General features: G+C 48.0%; 1 protein-coding gene across 1 annotated transcript in view; it reads right to left on the bottom strand.

Annotated features, from left to right (window-relative positions):
* The window catches only part of ncanb (neurocan b), a gene marked incomplete at both ends in the record, with an annotated part of 103,584 nt that overhangs the window by 10,547 nt on the left and 70,537 nt on the right, over window positions 1-22,500 (bottom strand). The window contains 2 exons of the mRNA XM_080536024.1: window positions 4,919-5,029; window positions 8,501-8,614. Coding sequence (XP_080392150.1) covers window positions 4,919-5,029; window positions 8,501-8,614 — 225 coding nt within the window. The remainder of the gene's footprint in view (window positions 1-4,918; window positions 5,030-8,500; window positions 8,615-22,500) is intronic.

Here is a 22,500-nt window from a genome sequence, read left to right as displayed (position 1 = left end):
CTAGAGAGTACGAAGTCGTCTGTTGCAGCGCTATGTAAGGGAAGCTAGAGGATGGAAGGAAGCTCTTGTGTGGGCAGTGGGTACAGTAGGTGTGTATGGATAGAAGAGTTAGGGCTGCCAGACACAGAAAGGAACAAAAGAGAGAACAAGAAGAGACAAAGTGAGAGAGACAGAGAGAGAGAGAGACAGACAGAGAGCAGTGCTTCCCATCGCCAGGACAACCTCCCCCGTCTCTCCCGTGTCCCCCAGCTGCCTCTCTCTGTCCTGTCCACTTGCATCCGTCCGTCCGTCCGTCCACCTGCTCTCCGCCACGCAGCATTAAGCCCCTAGTCCGACAGGACAGGACGGGCAAGACCAGCTCCCTAATGAAGCACCTTGAACGAGGATGAATGCAGGTTTCAACATTTCTGATGCAGGAGAGCGAGCGGCCTTTCTCTTCCCCCTCAGAACAGACTTGGCAGCAACAGCCAAACACAGTAGCATATGGACCGAGAGTGGCGGCGGCGGCGTCGCCCGTCTGTGTCGTTTGACGACGCTTTATTATTCTGTCTGAAGTGAATCCCTGCCAAGTTGCCTGCAAAACTTTTCTCCAGTGTGCTACAGGTGCGGCGTGCATGGAGAGGTAGAGGAATGGAGGGAAGGAGGGATGGAGGGAAGGAGGGATGGAGAGGTAAAGGGATGAAGGGGTAGAGGGGTAGAGGGATGGAGAGGTAGAGGGATGGAGGGAACGAGGGATGGAGAGTCTGAAGTGAATCCCTGCCAAGTTGCCTGAAACCTTTTCTTTGGCAGTTTCTCAGTTGTGCTACAGGTGCGGCGTGCGTGTGTGTGTGTGTGTGTGTGTGTGTGTGTGTTGTTGGAGGATTAAGAAAGACTACAAAAGCAGGAGCAGGATGACTCAACGTCAACAAAGCTTTTCCCCGGCTCAGAGTCCCGGCACGCGTCTCTCTCGACATGTTATTACAGCGCATACATCTCCATTAGCCACAATTAATTTGCTGGGGCGCAAGTTTATGCCCGAGTCATGGTTTTAGACAAGACCAAGGCTTTAGTAGCTGTCCCTGGAGTTGGCTGTCTTAGAAATTACAACCTTGTATGACACACATCGTCTCCTCTCTGGCTGTCAGAAGGACGTCTCAGTCTGACTCATCGACAGCTCCTAGGCAGTGGTGTAGTCTACGTGATACGCAGGACTACGCCGTATACCCACTAGGAAAGGCCAAGGATTTCCGTATACCCACTTAAAAATGTGTGAGGATACGTTGACTATCTGTGCAGTATAGTACAGTGGATTGTGTACATAGCCTTTATTGATGTAAACCAGCTCCTTACCTTCTTGTGATTTTATGCTTTTATGCTTTTTCTAAAATGTTTTTTTTTTTTTTCCCTTTCCTAACACCAGGGGGAGCCACCCCTCCTAAATTTCGTTGTTTGGTACCTGTACTGTAGCAATGACAAATAAAGTCCATTCCATTCCATTCCATTCCATTCGTAAGGGCGTTTTGTGACGGAACTTTCACACTTTCATTCATAAAATTCACCCCGTCTGTGTTACGAAGCACTTGACTTTTGGACCATTGGGACTGACTATAGCGTCATGTACCATCAACGGGGGGAGATGCGACATGAAATATGTCAAAATGCAGCACTATCATGCACAAATCAGCCTTATAACATGTCATGTTATATATGTATACTGTATATAACGTTAGACAGGGAGCGCAGATTTATTTTTATGGCGTTCCGAAATGAACGATATGAGGCTGGGAGGGGAAAATCCCAGTATGCCCACTAAAAACAACTAGACTACACCACTGCTCCTAGGATGTGTGTGTATACCCACAGCGAACGTGATGCCTGGGCAAGCTGGGTCCGCCCCTGCCCCTCGTTCTACGGGATAGGACGCTACTCTACTTCAAGCTCTGGTGGTTTCATTCAATCACAAGTACGCTTGGCCCCCATAAGACGCAGGTCAGTAACCAACTCCTGTAGATGTGTGAACTTCAGTTGCAGGGAAGAGGGAGAGGTACCATAGATGGAGCATACCGTCCGGGGCTCAACGACGCAATAACCAGAGCAGTAAACAGTAAACAGCACCGTGTCATTCCCAGGCTTTACCCACAGTAAGCCTCTGGCTGAAACAACAGCACACATGGGTGTATTTTGTGTCCATTCTTTAGTCTTTAACCATCGCTATTCAGCTGAGCCTTCTCCCGTGTCTTATCTACGGAGAGGGAATTCAATACACGCAGCCCGTCGTGAGATTTATGTGTACAGGGCCTCTGAAAGACAATATGTACGTACGGACGGACAGATGGATTTGGCAGTTAAAAGTGAGCGATTGGAGAGAATGAGGATGCGTGGTGAGTGTGTGTGAGTAGGAGCATGTGTGTGTGTGTGTGTGTGTGTGTGTGTGTGTGTAAGAGAGAGGGCGGGGGAGAGAAACAGAAAGAGAAAGAAATAGTGTGTGCGTGTGTGTGTGTGTACGCGTGTGTGTGTGTGGGGGGGAGTGTGTGTGTGCATGTGGGGGGGGGGAATGTGTGTGTGTGTGTGTGTGTGTGTGTGTGTGTATAAGAGAGAGGGCGGGGGAGAGAAACAGAAAGAGAAAGAAATAGTGTGTGTGTGTGTGTGTGTGAGTACATAAACATGGAGATAAATAGGACGACAGTGTAGGTAGGACAGCATAATGTTGATTCCCAGAAGCTTCCCACCAGTATGTGTGTGTGTTACACCTTCTTCTCCGCAGCATGGAGTGTGTGTGGGCTCTGCTCTCCCACTCTGTAAGCTCTGCTGGAAGACCCCAGCGTGAATACCTCCCACCAGCTCAACAACACAACACGTACGCACGCACGCACACAGGCGGGATATAACACCTTTTATCAGATTACTCTGATTGCTCTCCAGGGAACGACTAATTACCCTCATTCCATTCCATGCATCACAATGAGCCCGTCCTCTGATTTCTGCCTCCACGAGCCTCCACTGTGTTCTCTCTCTCTCTCTCTCTCTGTCTCTGTCTCTGTCTCTGTCTCTCTGTCTCTCTCTCTCTCACACACCCTCCCTCCTTCTCCCTCTCTGTCTCTGTCTCTGTCTCTGTCTCTCTCTCTCTCTCTCTCTGTGTCTGTCTCTCTCTCTCTCTCTCGCTCCGTGTCTCTGTGTCTGTCTCTCTCTCTCTCTCTCTCACACCCTCCCTCCCTCCTTCTCTCTCTCTCTCTCTCCCTCCCCCCCTCTCCCAACACTATATAAATACTACTACTTGTACAACTTACAAGAGAAGAAGACAGTCAAGAAGAGGGGAACACATTAACAAAAGCAGCGACGTCCTCCTCCTCCTCCTCCTCCTCCTCCTCCGACTCTGAGTTACTAGGAGAGCAGCAGATGCATTCTTCCCAGATAATCGCAGCACAACCAGAAGCCGAGGGATTAATTAGCTACACAAAGCTACTTAACAGGCTTTTTATTCAATTTGTAGACTATTGGTTCCGGGAAGGAGAATAGGGAGGAGGAGGAGGAGAGGGCATTTATCTCCTGTGGATTTGGCCCCGCTATGTACTTATTGTACATGTAGTTGTTTGTTTTACGGCTTACTGATTTGGTTGTTTAGTTGTGAAGACCCACGGTGACAGTGACATCACAGGGGAGATGTGTGTGTCTGTTGAACTGAAGACAGGGGAACAGTGTTCTGCTCTGGGAGCTGCTTCCTAACATGGGTAGTTTTGCTGAAGTAAGCAGGGGGGAGGAGGGGGAGGAGGGGAGGTGGGCAAAGAAAGAAAGACATCAATCCGGAATGTGTCACAGAGGATATGTTGTGTAGGTGTGTATTTGTGTGTGTGTGTGTATTTGTGTGTGTGTGTAAACAATCAGTGACAGCAAAAGCTCACAGCCCTGAGACTATGCAGACTATGAATAGATGAAATCTATTGACATTGAGTCCCCATCTCAGGGCTTTTATTAATGTATAAAGAGACAGATGGTAACACACACACACACACACACACACACACACACACACACACACGTCCCTCTGACAACATGACGTGGCTTCCTGTGGCGTGGGAGTTGGAGAAGAATTGGAGAAAGAATGTGGAGGAGAGAGAGAATGTGAAGGAGAGAGAGAATAAGAATGGTGGTGGTAAATGGAGAGGAGGGGAGATAAGTGGACAGGTGGGGACATAAGAGAGATGCCGAGGAGGGAGAGATACAAAGGAGGGTAAAGAAAAGGAAGAAAGAAACAAATAAAGAGAGAGAGAGAGAAAGAGGGAGAAGGCTGACATCTCAAGGCTTTTATGCATAAAGAGACAGATGCTTACAACATACACACACACACACACACACACACACACACCACACCACACCACACCACACCACACACACACACACCACACCACACCACACCACACCCCACCCCACACCCACACACAGAAAGAGTTGATGACTACGTCCCTGAGCTTGTTGTAGAGTCTGGTGGAGGGGGACTATTATATGGTGTTGAATGCCGAGCTGTAGTCTACAAACAACATCATCACATAAGAGTGTCTCTCATCAAGGTGGGTGAGGGTTCTGTGTATCGCCGTGGCAATGGCGTCATCAGTCGATCTGTTTTCCTCGGTAGGCAAACTGGTGCGGGTTTAAGGAAGGGTGGCAGCTCCCTGCAGATCAGGATCTTGATAATCCAAGAATTTGCATACTATGGAGGTGAGAGCAACAGGGTGCCAGTCATTTAGACATGTTACCGTACACCCTTTTTCATTAGCGGGAGATGATGACAGATGACTTGGAGCAGGAGGGCACTCTGCCCTTGGAGAGGGAGAGGTTGAATATGATAGTAGAGATACCAGCCAACTGTTCTGCGCACGCTTTAAGCACACGGCCTGGGATTCCATCCCTGTCCAGCTGCTTTATGAGCTTAAACACTTCTCACACATCTTCCTCTGTGATCGGGGCTTCTTTCGTGCCATCTGTGTTGTGTAGTTTTTCTCTAGGAAGTCAGTGTGGGCCTGTTCAAAGCGGGCAGAGAAGCTGTTCAGCTCGTCTGGTCGAGAGTCAGAGATGACGGAGGCACCGCTGGGGCTCTCTTTGAGGTCGTAGATGGTAAATGGTAAATGGACTGCACTTATATATAGCGCCTTTTTTGCTGCTCCAAAGCGCTTTACAACGGCCTCTACATTCACCCATTCACACACACATTCACACACCAATGGCAAGGTGCCGGCCCGCTCACTGGGAGCAATTTTGGGCTTCCGTGTCTTGCCCAAGGACACTTTGACATGTGGCCAGCCGGGGCTCGAACCGCTGATCTGCCAACCTTGTGATCATTAGACGGGGACTCTACCTCCTGCGACTCTACGAAGGTCATAGTGGGCAGTTTTTATACCATATAGTGTCACCAGATTTGAATGCTGTTCTTCTTGCGGGCTAGTGCTGTCTGGACTTGGCTGGTAATCCATGGCTTCCAGTTCAGGAACACCCAGGCCGCTAGCGTGGGGACCACATCCTCTAGAACCTTCTCTATAAATCAGATATTTTCTCTCATTCTCTCTCTCAGCTGAACTGTTCTTTCTGCTCTTTCTTTCCACTGAACTGTTTCGCTCTGGGCGATGTGACGTGGCCATTGGTCCAGGAATTTGGTGCATGGGAAAAACTTGACTCCTCTTAGTGGTCTCCATGGAAACTGGCTAAAGGGCCTGGCGGAGGCTAGCGAAACATCAAAGGGCCAAAGGCAATCAGATGAAAATAGACAGGCCTTGGATTGTGTTAGGCTGCAGAGTGAGAAGGCTAACAAACAGACCTGATAGGCTAGACTAGGCCAGGGAGATCAATTGTTCGACATTTTAAAACGGTTATTATTCTATTATTCCATCTGTATTATTGTTTTTTATCACATGTTGCTGTAAGATGGCTGTAAAATTGTTTTATTAGCTTCATTCATTATTGAAGTGTTGACTGTCGATGTCGAGGGCTGCTCTGCCCAGGGCGTTTTGCTGCGTCGTGCACTTGTATATAATGTAATGATGAATAAACGAAAATTGAAACTTGAACTTGAACTTAACGCTACGAGGTGATATCAGCAGCTGTCAGCTGTGGTTTCGTCAGCTGAATCCTAATGGCCTCGCCAGTCCTTTGTTCCACGCTCGCAAGTCAAAATATTCTCTCCAAATTACATTCCAGTGGGAGACGGTTGTGTGTGTGTGAGTGTGTGTTGTGATTTCCACTTTTCTGAGCTGAATAATTTATCTGGGTGCTTATTAAGCGGCGTGAGGGATGACAGCCACAGGCTCCCTCTGGCCTGCTGCTCTAACTCAACCATGAAGGCAGTCGCACAGCGGGGTTCCCTCTTCACTGCACCACGCTGAGGCAGAGCGGAGTGTGTGTGTGTGAGTGTGTGTGTGTGTGTGTGTGTGTGTGTGTGTATGTGTGTGTGTGTGTGTCTGTGTGTGTGTGTGTGTATGTATGTCTGTGCGTGTGTTTGTGTGTGTGTGTCTGTGTGTGTGTGTGTATGTATGTCTGTGCGTGTGTTTGTGTGTGTGTTTGTATATATGTGTCTGTGTCTGTGTATGTGTGTGTGAGCGTGCTTGAGCTTGTGTTTGTATGTATGTCTGTGTGTGCGTGTGTTTGTGTGTTTGTGTGTGTGTGTGTGTGTGTGTGTGTGTCTGTGTGTGTGTGTGTGTGTGTATGTGTGTGTGTTTGTGTGTGTGTATGTGTGAGGAAAGCAGAGCCCTAGGCATCTTTAATAACTCATCTGTATGTAATTTGTATGAGGGGTGTGGAGCTGCCTGGCGAGGCACCGCGGAGAGACAGGCTCTGATTGGAGGGGAGGTCCAGCGAAGAGGCCTGTCTCGCTCCAGCAGAGCAACCAACCACCCACAGCCTCACACGCTGAACCACCCACAGCCTCACACACTGAACCTCCACAGCCTCACAGCCTCACACACTGAACCTCCACAGCCTCACATACTGAACCACCCACAGCCTCACACACTGAACCTCCACAGCCTCACAGCCTCACACACTGAACCTCCACAGCCTCACACACTGAACCACCCACAGCCTCAGACGAGTCCTGTCCACACACACCACACACACTCACCACTGACAGAGTCCTGTCCGCACACACCACACACACTCACCACTGACAGAGTCCTGTACGCACACACCACACACACTCACCACTGACAGAGTCCTGTCCGCACACACCACACACACTCACCACTGACAGAGTCCTGTACGCACACACCACACACACTCACCACTGACAGAGTCCTGTCCACACACACCACACACACAACACACACTCACCACTGACAGAGTCCTGTCCACACACACAACACACACTCACCACTGACAGTCCTGTCTGCACACACACCACACACACTCACCATTGTCTGGACTAAGGCAACTCTCTCTCTCTTTATCCTATCTCTATATTCGGCACTCTAACTTCCTTTCCTACCCTGTTCAGATTCTCGATTCTCGATTATCTCTCTCTTTCACCTCTACTACACACTCACTGAACACTTGAATAGGAACACCCGTGGCCATCCATGAACCCAACCTGCCTCGTGTCAACAGCCCGAGCTGGTGTAGGTGGTATAATGGTGTGGGGAATGTGAATGTTTTTCTTGGCACACTTTGGGCGCATTAACACCCATCAATCATCGCTTGAATGCCAAAGGCTCTCTCTCCACTATACTATCCCCCTTTCAAGTTATGTTCCTCTCTGCCGCCCCCCCCTCCCCTCCCCCCACCCCCGTCCCATCCGTCTCTCTGCCCAGGGTGAGATATTGATCAGTGAGGTCTCATCAACCTGGCACCAGTGACCCAGGCAGAGGAGGAGATGCCTGCAGCCCTGGAGCGCTTAGCTACCGCATAACGTGGTGAAGGTCATGGGGGTGGTGGCAGAGTGGGGCGTAAGAGAGCTTGAACTTACAGTCAAGACACGAAACAGTAAACATGAATTCCATCCGAATCTATTTATGGACCACCACTGCAGCTGTATAACTTATCATTCTTGTTTCTCTCTCTCTCTTTTGTTTCTTTGTCTTTTTTCCTCGCTTTCTCTATTTCTCACTCTCGCACCCCTCGACGCGCACTCCATTGTTTCTCACTCCCTCTCCTTCTCCTTCACCTCTCGCCCCTCTTTATTCATCCACTCTCTGTGCTGTACACACTGAATGTGCCCCACCCTTGCCCTCCTTCGTCCAGCATAAGGTTTCTACAGTGGTGCATTGTGGGTAGGCTGGGTGCTGCCTGTGTCTATAGTCAAGGTCATGTGATTAAAACCTATAACAGCTCTGAAGTTTAAACAGATGTGAATAGGCACACTCATGCCCGCTGGGGATTCCTCTCTGAGATGATCCAGCTGGTTGCCGGGTGCTGTGTCTCTGCTACTGTGATAGACTGTGTGTTTCCCCCCCCTTCCTCCTCCTCCTCCTCGGCTTCCTGTGTGGCGTGATTACATGAGAGAGGAGTGTGTGTTATGAGATGTTATGTGAACTATCGTTACCTTTCTCGCACGTGGCTCCTCCGTAGCTGGGCAGACACAGGCACACGAAGGAGTTGATCTCGTCGATGCAGGTGCCGCCGTTCTGACACGGGTTGGACTGGCAGTCGTCGATGTCTGGAGAAAAAAAACGGCACAGAAACAACACAAAGACTTGGGTCAGTCACCAGCATCGAAATCAAGTCCCCCCGGGCGGCTCACCATCCCAAAACATCATCCACCATTTTGACCAAGGGAGAAAGAGACACGGTCAGCGAGACAAACACACAGAACACACACACCAGACATGACTCATACCGTCGTCGGCTGTCACAACAACTTACTTGACGAGCCAACACCCGAGATCTAACTTGCCAACTCGGATCTAACTTTCCGGGAATAGATCTGAGCCAGTTTTGAGAAGATGTAATTAAGAGAATTGATCGGGCCTGTCGATAAGTGGGTTCGAGGAGCAGTGAAGCAGATGATACTAATTGCAAGACGTGCCTCAGATCTGCTGCTGTCAAATCTGAACAGGTTTCAGGCTCGGCTGGAGATGCAGGAGGCAGCCAGGATGCAGATTGAATCCTTCATACCCACGCAAACACGCCAGCACAACAAACTGTATCTTACATGCACACGCATACTGTATATACCCAGCATGTGCAACTGTCACATGCCTCTATGCACAGCTAACATAATTAGCCCGTCTGTATAGCACAGGCACGGCACACACATATGAACAGAACGCACTGACAGACACATCCAGTTAACAAACGTATTGTGGTAGACGAAACACACTCACCCACACAAGCACACACACACACACACACACACACACACACACACACACACACACACACACACACACACACAGACACACAGTTATTCTCCCCCCCACTGTTACATTTGAACAATATTTCTCTGTCTGATGCTGATTTGAGCCTGGAGGCAAAATCATTAAAACCTCAGCTGGCATCCCAGCATGCTTTGCTCTCAGAACATCTGAGTTTATCTCTGGGGTCTTTTGTGAGAGGACAAGCGAGGGGGATGGAGGGGGGATGGAGGGGTGTTGGAGGGGATCAAGGTTTTTATGATTCCTCGAATGCCCATGTTGGATTAGGGGGATTTTGGAGGCAAGTGGAGGAAGTGTGTTTTGATGCGCTGGTGCTTCATCAGAGCAAAGTTAAGGAGAGGCAGGAGTTAGTCAGTGCGAGAGGAGCGAGCGAGTGACAGCCTGAACTCAACGCTGGGATAGGCTGCCATGTCTAGACGACGAATCAACAGGAGGGATGGATTACAACAGGAGGGATGGATTAACTCTGGTGCTGCTGTCCAAACAGCACCGCTCTGCTTGTTGTTTACTACACTCGTCATCAGGAGACGGAGGGCCCTATTATGCACTTCTTAAGTCTTAAGCAATAAGACGAGGCGGTAGATCTAAACTTAAGACGTGGAGGCGTGGTCAAGGCCACTTTGCTATTATGCGTGCGGTAGTGGGCGCCTAAGCCCAGAAATTAGAAGAAGTCGGTCGGCGCGCATGCGCAAACCGCGGAGGCGCGCTCGTGTTTCAAAACGTGCATGAAGTCTAGCGCCTAAGAACTTTTCAAACCACTTCTTAGCGCTAGGCGCAAAGTCAGATCGCATAATAGCCGGGGCGCCTAGCGCACTTCATTAACATATGAACACTCCCACAGGATCAGGGTGCGTCTTAATTAAGACTTAAGACGGCAAGTTAAGAAGTGCATAATAGGGCCCGGAGTGTCCTACTGACGGTTCAGAGGTGAAGAGAGGACTGGCCTACCTGAGGCCTTGTACACGTTAGTCAACTCACTCAGATTCCGCTGCAAAGATACGGAAGTGATGTCATACTCGTTGTGTGTGAGAGTATGTTAACAAACTTTTTGGTTGGCCGCTTTTCGTCCCGAAAACGTTATTCGTTCTGGATGGCACTCAGGCTCTACAGTCCTGGCTCTACAACTGGAAAACCACTTCTCCGTACTGATGGATGATGAGGACTTCCCACCCCTGGCTGACCCCCTTCCTCCGCCTCCGGTGTCTGATCCTGTCACCCGCTCCGTAACCCCCGTCACATCCCCCCAAACCCCCATGCCAATCTGCCCCCCCTTCAACCCCCCGCACAATCTGTCCTCTCGTATACAACGCAGACACTCCTTGGGAGTGAGCTGGGCTCTCCCCAACTGCATGGTAGCAGTAGGGGCTGCTGGTTGCGTCGGCCTCCAGACGGAATCGTTGGAAGAGAGGGATTGGCAACTGAGCCCTCCAGACGGGCAGAGAAACGGCAGCACTGGACCTCTCTCTCTCTCTGCTGAAGAGGGCTGTCCATCCTGATGGCCAGGGTTGAAGCTCAAGAGGAGAAAACTGGTCCTTGATGGGGTCGGAAAGCGTCAAACTGGGCGGATGGGTTCCAGCCGCTATCCGCTGCCAATGTGTGGAACTCGGTGGCGTAGTCGGATCCCTGTCTCTTGACCTGATGAACGCAGGCCCAAGAACGCTCTTGCTGCCTCTCGACCGGGGGTTGAAAACCCTGCAGAGAGTGTTGTTCTTCCTCCAGGGAATTGCAGATTGCAGAATCCCTTGCTCATTCGGCCCAGGCATCCGGTTCTGTCGATGAGCTGGGTAATGACGTAAGACACCTTGGCCCGGTCCGTCTGGAAAGACGTAGTGGCGTTGTGTGGCGTTCCCACTCATCTCTTGGCTGCTAGAGGTGAGCAGCTCATTAGGGTGATGGAATCTGACTCTCCTGGGATTGAAGTGCTGTATGCACAGTGTCAGAGTCGACTGAGTCCATAGTCTGGCTAGTTCGTACCGTAATGACCGTAGACAAAGGCTGAGGACTCCGTCGCAAGACAAGGGACAAAAGCTTAATCCAAAAGAATAGTCTTTAATTCCCCAAAACGGTTTGGTACTGGGGTATTGAGTCAATGTGAAAAAACGGATGAAGAAGTTTGGCAAAGCAGGGCTCGGGGTACACAGGAAGTCATTCAGAACGCAGGCATATATAATCCGTTAGGGAGATGGCAACAGAGAACGTCGGGGAAACAAGCGATGATCAAAAAGCTGGGAAGACAAAAACACTAGGTATACAAAACACATAACACTAGGTATACAAAAAAAAAGCAGATTGCTGGTAAGCTTGCCACAAAGGATAAAGACGAACTGGCGACAAGACAAAGGAACACACAGCTTAAATGCACAGGGAATGATGATGAGGGACAGGTGAAACCAATCAGGGAAGGGTAGACAATCACACAGGCGGGAAACACAGAAGGGCAGGCAACGAAGAAAAAAAACTAAAGAGGAAACAATAAATAAAAAACACGAAACACTAACTAAGCAAGAGGATGAGAAGTAACACAATCAGGTTTTAGATCCGATCACAGCACATAGAGCCTTTGTCAAAATGATTTGAAGACTTGCTACTGACTTAAACCAAGTATCAGTTCTTTTGGATTTGAGTGCAGCATTCAACACCATTGATCATAACATTTGAATTCACCGCCTTGAGAAGTGGGTTGGGTCTCTCGATCGTGTTTTAAACTGGTTTCACACCTACATTACGGGGAGAGAATTTATGTTTAGGTTATGTTTATTTAGGTTGGCAGATCAGTCTCCTTGGGCACTGAACCCCAAAATTGCTCCCAGTGAGCGGGCCAGCGCCTTGCGTGGCAGCTTGCCGCCATTGGTGTGTGAATGGGTGAATGAGAGGCCGTTGTAAAGCGCTTTGGAGCAGCTTTGGAGCAGCAAAAAATGCGCTATATAAGTGCAGTCCATTTACCATTTACCATTTATGTTAGTCTAGGCCTAGGGATCATGTGTGTAAAACATGACTCACCTTTCGGTGTAGCCGAAGGGAGCTGTATCCGTGCTATTTGCTTCCATTAGGTAACATCATTAGTCAACATAATGCTAATTTCCACAGCTAGGCAGATGATACCCAACTATACATCACTGTTGAGCCAACAAACCCAGACAGCTTTTGCTCCCTGACCGCGTGTCTGGCCTCCATAAATCAGGGGATGTTTTTAGAAGAAGGTGATAGAAGTAGGGTTTTCCTTCTATCAATGGCCCCGGGCCTGAGCTGGATTACTCTTCCTGCTACGACTGGTGGATTGATGATTCACTTGCTTAGTATTCAAATGTATTGATTGTAAGTCGCTTTGGAATAAGGCGTCTGCTAAATGCCCAAAATGTATGTAAATGGATGATTGACAACTTTTTAAAGCTGAATGAGGATCAAACAGAGATACTTTTACTTAGCCTGGCTGGCTAACCAGACCAAATCACAAGTTAAAAGTGTCATTTTCGTATCTACTGTAAGTTTTAAACCCCATAATTAAGTGACCCAGACAGCTTTCTGACACCTGAGAAACGTTGCAATGTACGTCCACTAGTAGGTTAGACTACTGCAATGCTCTTTTTACTGGTCTCCAAAAAGTCTATAAAGCAATGTGACGTTATAATTATAAGGTTCTATCTCCATTTTTGTCAAAATTGAGTTTTTTTACATAATCTGATCCATTAGGTGTTTATTAAGGTCCAATCTGATCCATTAGGTGTTCTGGGGGGAATTTAAAGGAGCTAATGGAGATGATTACTTCAGAAATGTGCAAATTAAAAAGATGGTTTGACATAAACAAATTATCATTAAACCTAAGCAAAACTAACTACATGTTATTTGGTCATTATAAAATGAATACTCAAGTACAGATACAGGTAGATGGTGTGGACATTGAAAGAGTTCATGAAATTAAGTTTCTTGGTGTGATAATTGATGATAGAATAAGCTGGTCATCTCATATAAAAAATGTCCGAAATAAACTGTCAAGAAGCATTTCAGTACTGAGTAAGGCAAGACACGTTCTGGACCATAAATCACTCCACACTCTCTACTGCTCACTGCTTTTACCATATTTAAATTATTGTGCGGAGGTTTGGGGCAACACTTATAAATGTAGACTACAATCACTATTAGTATTACAAAAAAGAGCCATAAGGTTAATTCATAATTCCGGTTATAGAGATCACACAAATTCATTATTCTTAAAATCAAAAACATTAAAATTCACGGATCTGGTCCACCTTCTAACAGCACAAATAATGTATAAAGCAAATAACAACCTACTCCCTAGGAATATTCAAAAATTGTTTTTTGATAGAGATGGGAGTTATAATTTGAGGGGGGAGTTAAATTTAAAACATATTTATGCACGTACAACGTTAAAACGTTTTTGTATTTCTATATGTGGAGTGAAGCTGTGGAACGGATTGAGTGTGGAGCTAAAGCGGTGTCCAAGCATGACCCAGTTCAAAAAGCGGTATAAAAAAATGGTTTTCACCAGGTACGAGGAGGAAGAAGGGCTTTGATAGTTGTTGTTTTCACAGATTATTTGTTTATTTACATGATCTGTTTTCTATTGTTGGTCAATATGTAAATATGTAAATAAATGTGATTTAATTTAAAATATATATATTATATTTATATTGAAGTCAACTGCTGTTTATTAATTATTAATCTCTGTTTATTGGAGAAGGGGTAGGATTAAATAAGCTTATGCTTCTTCCTACTCCTTTTCGGACATGTGAGGTAAATAGTGTTTTTTGTTTTGTTTTTTGTTTTGTTTAGTTTTTTCTTGTTTTTGTTTTGTTTTGTTTTTTTCTTGTTTTTGTTTTGTCTTTTGTTGTTATAACTATTTCTCTCTGCACATGTTCGAAATAAATGCTTTCATTCATTCATTCATTAATGCTTGTGTAGTGTTATTTTTAAAATGTTGACATTTTTTAGTTAGTAATTAATAAAATACAAAGGTTCCATCTCACAAAACATAATGGAATGTCAAAACTTTGACGCTCAATATCTCTGAACTGCCCTAACCGGAGATAGAACCTTATCATTCTAAGCTCACGAATTGGAACTAAAGAATTCTAGACTCTCTAGACTTTTAGCTAAGATGAAGAAGAGAGACATCGCATCACTCCTGTTCTAGCTGAACTGCACTGGCTCCCTGTGTCTTTTAGAATTGATTTTAAGGTCCTTACCTACAAAGCTCTTAATTGCATAGTACCTTCATACATCTCTGAATGTTGTATATCCTATCAACCACAAAAAGCCCTTAGACCCACAAAAAATATAATAATGAAAAAAAAAACGTCACAAATGTAAAACACTTTGAGTTGCATTTTATGTATAAAAGGTGCTATATAAATAAAGTGTACTATTATTATTATTATTATATCTCTGATATCCAAGAGAGGAGGAGGGAGACTGAATACAAATCACTCGCCACACGCCTTCATCTGACAGACATGGAAGTGAACACACGGGCGAGTTTGTGGTGACAGTGGTTGTTGTTGTTGCTGTTGTTGCTTGAAGCAGACACACACCACCAACTTCACAGTTACATTGTCTGACCCACTGTGACCTCAATCTTCTCTTACATTGACCAATCACTGGAGCTCCAGACACAGCAGAGGCACCACAGAGTGCACACAGAGTGGTCACTCAGCCTCGAGAGAGCAGGTGGCAGAGGATTGTGTGTGTGTGTGTGTGTGTGTGTGTGTGTAACCAGCCCTCTCTGGCTACCTCCCCATGACAACACAGGACACTCACACGGTCCCGGAGGACCCCTGGAGCAGCCGGTGGAGGATCATTCCTCAGCTGGCAGAGCAGAGAGCGAGGGTTAGAAGGATGGAAAGAGGGAGGGAGGGATAAAGCGGGCCAGGCAAACAGGCTTGGTGTGTGTTGACAGATCTGTAGCTGGCTCATCCGTTAGATGAGATGAGATGGGAGAGAGAGAGAGAGAGAGAGAGAGAGAGAGAGAGAGAGAGAGAGAGAGAGAGAGAGAGGCAGAGGCAGAGGCAGAGACAGAGAAAGGCGACAGAATGAGAGGGAGGGAGGATTCAAAGAGAGGGAGGCCATGCACTCCAGTATGATCCCTCCCTAAGGAAGCTGTTCTATTCCTCTCTGCATGGCCAGATCCATGGCAGGGTTCCCCTCCTCCCTCCCTAGGTGACCTTGTCAGTTCCTGAGGGGTTTTTTCCCCATTTTCCCACAGGGTGAGATTTATGCTTCCAATACCAGCCTTGGCGACGCTAGGGCCATTTATGAACGTGGAGCCAAGTAAAAAGTCAACAGCTCTCTCTTTCTTTTATAAATGAGACCTCAAACGCAATCAAGAATTTCCACGGCAATGAATCTGCGCAGGTGTTTCCACTGGGCCACTGAGTAGAATCTAATAAAGGGGAGAGAATCGGATCAATACCGCAGCCCAGGACTTTCTCAGAACCAGCGGTATAAAGTTCCCAGGGTATATTTCTCTTTCCTCAGCATTGAGCTGTTGGCTTCAGGTCTTAATGGTTGAAAATGTAAAGGTGTTTGACATCAGCAGGGATGGTAAGTGAGTGGGCCATTGACAGGGGGCCATTTGCCATGCAGGAGTGGTGAGAGGTGTGTGTGTGTGTGTGTGTGTGTGTGTGTGTTTGTGTGTGTGTGTGTGTGTGTGTCTGTGTCAATGTGTGTGTGTGTGTGTGTGTGTCTGTGTGAGTGTGTAACGTGTATGTGTGTGTGTAATGTGTATGTGTGTGTGTGTGTAATGTGTGTGTGTGTGTGTGTGTGTCAGAGGTACTGAGAGGCAGCAGGGTCGAGAGTCCACTTAAAATGCCACGCAGCAACCAAACACCCAGACAGGTTCAGAATTGCTGCTGTCTACCTGTCGGGAGCTAATGACAGCTTGAAAGAGTGAGTCGGAATTCAGTGGCATATGGGACTCTAGTGTATGACTATTTAGTGTTTGAAGGATAATTGGGCCTATTTCATGGCTGGGCTGAAACGCAGCGCGCGTCCTGTGGCTGTTGATTGTGTCTCTCTAGTCGCTTTGGCAAAATGTGAAGAGACTCCTTCGCCTTTTTAAACAACAACAAGAAAGTGTTCTTGTAGATTGAACAGAGTGGCGTTGTCAGAGGAGGAGAGGCATAGTGAGGCGGGGAGAGAGAGAGAAGGTGAATGAGAGAGAGAGAGAGAGGGAGAGAGAGAGAGAGAGAGAGAGCGAGAGAGAAGGTGAGTGAGAGAGAGAAGGTGAGTGAGAGAGAGAAAGCGAGAGAGAGAGAGAGAGGGGGAGAGAGCGAGAGAGAGAGACAGACAGATTGAGAAAGACAGAAAGACAAAGAGCGAGAGTGAGTGAAAGCGAGAGAAAAGGGAGAGCGGCCCAAACAAAATTCCTAATGGAATTATTACACTCAACACCTCCCTGTTAATGTCTATGTGAGGCCGCAGCACATTACAAGGCTCCATTGAACACCTCACAAACCAAATGCACATCCAGCGTGTTTGAAACAGAGGCTTAAACATGAGGTAGCAGTAGCAGTGGTTGTGTGCCTATCAGACACCACACACACACATGCACAAATGCACATGATACACACGCACACGCACGCACTCACGAACGCACACACACACACACGCACACACACGACATACTCCTGGTTTGTCGAAACACACCACATAGAAGCAGTGTTGTCGTCTGATCAAAATGCCAACACTCTCTCTGATCAAACAGCGGAGGTCTGTGAAACTGGAAGTGCCAAACGAAAAATGAATGCCTGAGATTGTGACGGAGGAGAGAAGGTAGAGTTGAAATCAAGGTTTTGTTTTGTCAAAAACACAGCATGGTGCCAGGTGGAGGGCTACACACTCACGGGAATAAGTCTGTTATTTCACAGTCCTCCCTCATTTACTGAGCATTTATCAGTATCAGTTGTGGTAACAATGGATAATCCCTGTGTTGTGCGTGTGCGTGTGCGTGTGCGTGTGTGTGTGTGTGTGTATGACAGACTGTGTATTGTGAGTATCAGTGATTAACAGAGGGACTGGAGGTAGGTACACACAGTCTGGGTGGTGGCACAGGCAGCGCTGGCTTCTATAGAGACAGTACCAGTCAAAGGTTTGGACACACTTTCCTATTGACTTGAATGGGGAAGTGTGACCAAACGTTTGACCGGTACTGTAGATCTATGGAGGATTGATAGGTTAGAAGTGGATCCTGCAGCCTGTCAGTGTAGATATTTGTCGGCGCCATAGGCAAAAGTGTCGGCGCCACTGGCAAACAGTTTTGAAGACTTAATTCAACAGAGATACTTCTAACATGTCATCCTACCACCATGTTACGGTACATATTTAAAATACAGAATATGACTGTATACAATGAAGAATAGTGGGCATAGTCCAATCCTGTGGGCAGTGGTGTGTGTGTGTGTCTGTCTGTATGCCTGCATGCTTGTTTGTGTGTGCTAGCGTGCGTGAATGTGTGTGAATGTGTGTGACTGTACTGTATGTGTGTGTGTGTGTGTGTGTGTGACTGTGTGGTGTGTGTGTGTGTGTTTCAGGCAGACAGGTTCAGACTGTTTATGACATTGTCATGCCTCTAATTCCACCTAGTTTGTGCCTGCTGTATTTCTCTCTCTTTCCTGTCTGCCTCTGTCTGTGTGTGCGTGTGTGTGTGTGTGTGTGTGTGTGTGTGTGTGTGTGTGTGTGTGTGGGCATGACCCAGACAGCAATCCAGTCTCATCATCTCCACCTGCTCAGTCTTCACACCTGTGGTTCAGCAGCTCATCTTCTTGCTTATTTAAACCCTGGCTTCCCATCCACCAGGTTGTTTGTGGTTCTTCCATGTCAATCTCGCTCTCGGCCGCTTTCTAGCCATTACTAACCCTAACCCTAACCCTAACCCATTACCACTCAGTAGTTTCTTGTGTCTAGTCGTTGTCTAACCGTGCTCTCTCTGTGCTTCAGTACCACTGCACAGTTTCTGCCTGTCTGCCTGTCTGCCTGCCAGCCTGTTTGTCTGCCTGCCTGCCTGCCTGCCTGTCTGTCTGTCTGTCTGCCTGCCTGCCAGCCTGTTTGTCTGTCTGCCTGCCTGCCAGCCTGTTTGTCTGTCTGTCTGCCTGCCTGCCTGTCTGTCTGCCTGCCTGCCTGCCTGCCTGTCTGTCTGCCTGCCTGCCTGTTTGTCTGTCTGCCTGCCTGCCTGCCTGCCTGTTTGTCTGTCTGCCTGCCTGCCTGCCTGCCTGCCTGTCTGTCTGCCTGCCTGCCAGCCTGTTTGTCTGTCTGTCTGCCTGCCTGCCTGCCTGCCTGCCTGCCTGCCTGCCTGTCTGTCTGTCTGCCTGCCTGCCTGTTTTTCTGCCTGCCTGCCTGCCTGCCTGTTTGTCTGTCTGCCTGCCTGCCTGCCTGCCTGCCTGTTTGTCTGTCTGTCTGCCTGCCTGCCTGCCTGCCTGTCTGTCTGTCTGTCTGTCTGTCTGTCTGCCTGCCTGCCTGTTTGTCTGTCTGCCTGCCTGCCTGCCTGCCTGCCTGTTTGTCTGTCTGTCTGTCTGCCTGCCTGCCTGCCTGCCTGCCTGCCTGCCTTGCTGCCTCCCTGCCTCCCAGCCTCCCTGCCTGCCAGCCTGCCTCCCTGCCTGTCTGCCTGCCTCCCTGCCAGCCTGCCTCCCTGCCAGCCTGCCTCCCTGCCTGTCTGCCTGCCTGCCTGCCTGCCTGCCTCCCTGCCTGTCTGCCAGCCTGCCTCCCTGCCTGCCTGCCTGCCTCCCTGCCTTGCTGCCTCCCAGCCTCCCTGCCTCCCTGCCAGCCTGCCTGTCTGCCTGTCTGCCTGCCAGACCTGCTTGCCCCGTCTACCCTATCACCCAGCCCCTGCTGATCATGTTACCCTGCCCTCCCGTTCCCCCTGTTCCTTCATTAGAACCTGGTTCTTTTATACCCACGTGTCCTGCCTCTGCATCCTGCACTTGGGTTCCTCAGCTCTGACCGTAACAGAACCATCTGTCCATGACCACAAACCCGGCAGACACAGAGGCGTTCCCCCAAACCCTTCCCAATCAAGGCGTTATTCTTAGGTCATGTTCTCACATGAAGGAAGAATCGAGACCAAGTGGATGAGTTTGCAACATTGTTGCATAAATTATTTCTCTGATTTGCGTTCTCACAGCCCTTCATGTAAACGAAGTAACATACGCAATCGAAGCAACAGACGTGGTAGTTGATTGGTCAGAAAAATTGAAAATTGCCTGTTCGTCCCGCTCTTATCCAGATCAACACGCATGCGCTGTTGTTTTCCTATGGACAGCCTCGATGCGTCGTTTCTAACCGGAGCGAAACCACCCTTTTCAAGCGGAGTATCCGTATCTTGTTTGCTCCGGGAGCGACTTCGAACGTGCGTTCTCACAGCTCCAAACGACGCAGAGCAAACTAATTTTATCCTAAGCTCCGATTCCAAGTGAAGCAAATGTTCTAGTAAGAACACACCCTTAGACAACACTCTCACGCCCTCCAGGCCTGTTTCCGGTACAGGGGAGTTTCTCCGCCAAACCTGCACCAGTCAAGCTGTTGGTCTGGGACAACAAGAACAGGCCCTCGGGGACCTCTCGGACAGTTGAAAGGGATTTTTTCGGCTGTGCTCAGTAGCCTCCACAACCCACCTATTCATCGGGGACCTTCACTAGCTGCTAGCCCAGCACCTACTGTAGCCCACCCCCCTCTACTCCCATCTGGTGGAATGCCTGAGGCAGAGGCGGCTGTGGCGCAGGAGGTAGAGCCGCCGTCTAATGATCGCAAGGTTGGCAGATCGGCGGTTTGAGCCCCGGCTGGCCACATGTCGACATGGCGTGCGTGCGTTTGTGTGTGTATGAATGACACTTTAGCCCATCACGATGTAAACAGACCTGGAGATTAATGAGCTTTTATGGCCAGTTTCCCAGGACAATCACAGACACAGACACACACACACACACACACACACACACACACACACACACACACACACTCACACACACAGACACAGTTTACACTTTAACCTTCTACTTTAGGGCCGGCACCTTGCATGGTAGCTTGCCGCAATTGGTGTGTGAATGTGTGTGTGAATGGGTGAACGAGAGGCCGTTGTAAAGCGCTTTGGATAAAGGCGCTATATAAGTGCAGTCCATATCCACAGGCCTGGCGGAGGTGGCTGTCTGTCTCCTGTTTTACCTCAGAGGTTGAGTTTAGTCCCTAACCCCTTTCACACAGGAGAGCTTTCCCAGTCAATTCCACGGATTTTACAGAGCAATACGCTCAGGCAATTACCATGTTCAGGACATGTTCTTGTGTGATTCCATGGAGTCGTATTATCGTATTAAGCTTACCATCACCAAGTTCTCCCATGCTTTTGGACTAGTGTAGTATGTTTATATCAACGGTAATCAAGTGCTGTAGTTGGCGAGCGAACTTGGTGATGGTAAGCATAATATGAGTTAACTCGCTGTTAAATTAATGTGGAAAAATATGATGGTAAATACATATAAAACGGAGGTACGATCACTATTGCGTATGTCATTTACACACACCCAGCTGTGCCTGTCTCGTTCGAATTCACGTCTACTACGTTCCAGTTCTGCATCCAGTTGAATGCATGATTACGTCTGTGTTTGTCATGTCTGTGTTTGTGTTTGTCACGTCTGTGTTTGTCATGTCTGTGTTTGTGTTTGTCACGTCTGTGTTTGTCATGTCTGTGTTTGTTACGTCTGTGTTTGTTACGTCTGTCTTTGTCACGTCTGTGTTTGTGTTTGTCACGTCTGTGTTTGTCACGTCTGTGTTTGTCACGTCTGTGTTTGTCACGTCTGTGTTTGTTACGTCTGTGTTTGTGTTTGTCACGTCTGTGTTTGTGTTTGTCACGTCAGTGTTTGTCACGTCTGTGTTTGTCACGTCTGTGTTTGTCACGTCTGTGTTTGTTACGTCTGTGTTTGTGTTTGTCACGTCTGTGTTTGTGTTTGTCACGTCTGTGTTTGTCACGTCTGTGTTTGTCACGTTTCTCGTGCAAACCCGGGAATGCCATTCATGACATGTGTGAAAAGACGCAACATGGTAATCTCAGTGCATTTAGCTCGTGTGTGAACGACGAAAATCACTGGCGGTCCCAGGTTGGGATTCCATGTAATTTACAGGGATGTGTGAAAAGGGCTCCTGAGGGGGTCTATGGTTTAGAAGTGTCTCCTGACAGAGGCTCCCCAGCCGCCATCACAGCTCTGATCATCGGCATTACATGGTTCACCTGTTCCCCCCTCCCATGCACACACACACACACACACACACACACACACACACACACACACAAACCCACACTTTGAAATCAGGGGAGGCAGAAGTGTGTGTGTGTGTGTGTCCCATACACACACACACACACACTGTTTTTGACCAGATAACAACCTTATGTGGGCAAACAAGGCAACTGCCCCCCCCCCTCCCATGCACACACTCACACACGCACACACACACACACACACACACACACACACACAAACACACACACAAAAACACACACATAAACACACACACACACACACACTTTGCAATCAGGGGAGGCAGAAGTATGTGTGTGTGTGTCCCATACACACACACACACACACACACACACACACACTGTTTCTGACCAGATAACAACCATCACCTACTTACTCATTTCACATTATTTATAAAATGCAATGCGCCGCCCGACGCTAGTGGAGGCCCAGACATGACTGATCTTCAGGATGATACAGCACAAAAAAAGAATGCCGCACATAATCTAGAACAGTTCCCCCGGGGAGGAAATGACGGGCTATTCTCTCCCTCTTCTATCTCTGACACACTTAAGTAGAAAAAAAAAGTGATCTTTTTCGGGTGCTCTCCTGTCAAAATCAATTAATCAGTGGGAGTGGAACATTGCAGGATTATATAAGGAGACGTTTTTTTGGACTGGAGGGAACTGTCAAGCCCACTGCTAAGTTTGTAGTGTAACAATACCGTGTCAAAGATTGTCAATACACTAAAAGCTTTTACTGACATTTTTACACAACTTTCTGTTTCTCAATATTTGAAGGCTGAAACATCTTCCGCTCCATATCACTACCACTACTCCACCATGCACTGGGGGCTACGCTGAGGCTGCCAGGTCTACCTAAGGACCTGGCCTTGGACTGATAATCTGTCTCTGTCCTCACAGGACAGAAGA

Source organism: Nansenia antarctica, assembly GCF_963989245.1.
Source record: "Nansenia antarctica genome assembly, chromosome: 7".
Lineage (NCBI taxonomy): Eukaryota > Metazoa > Chordata > Actinopteri > Argentiniformes > Microstomatidae > Nansenia > Nansenia antarctica.
This window is presented reverse-complemented; position numbering and strand designations above follow the sequence as displayed.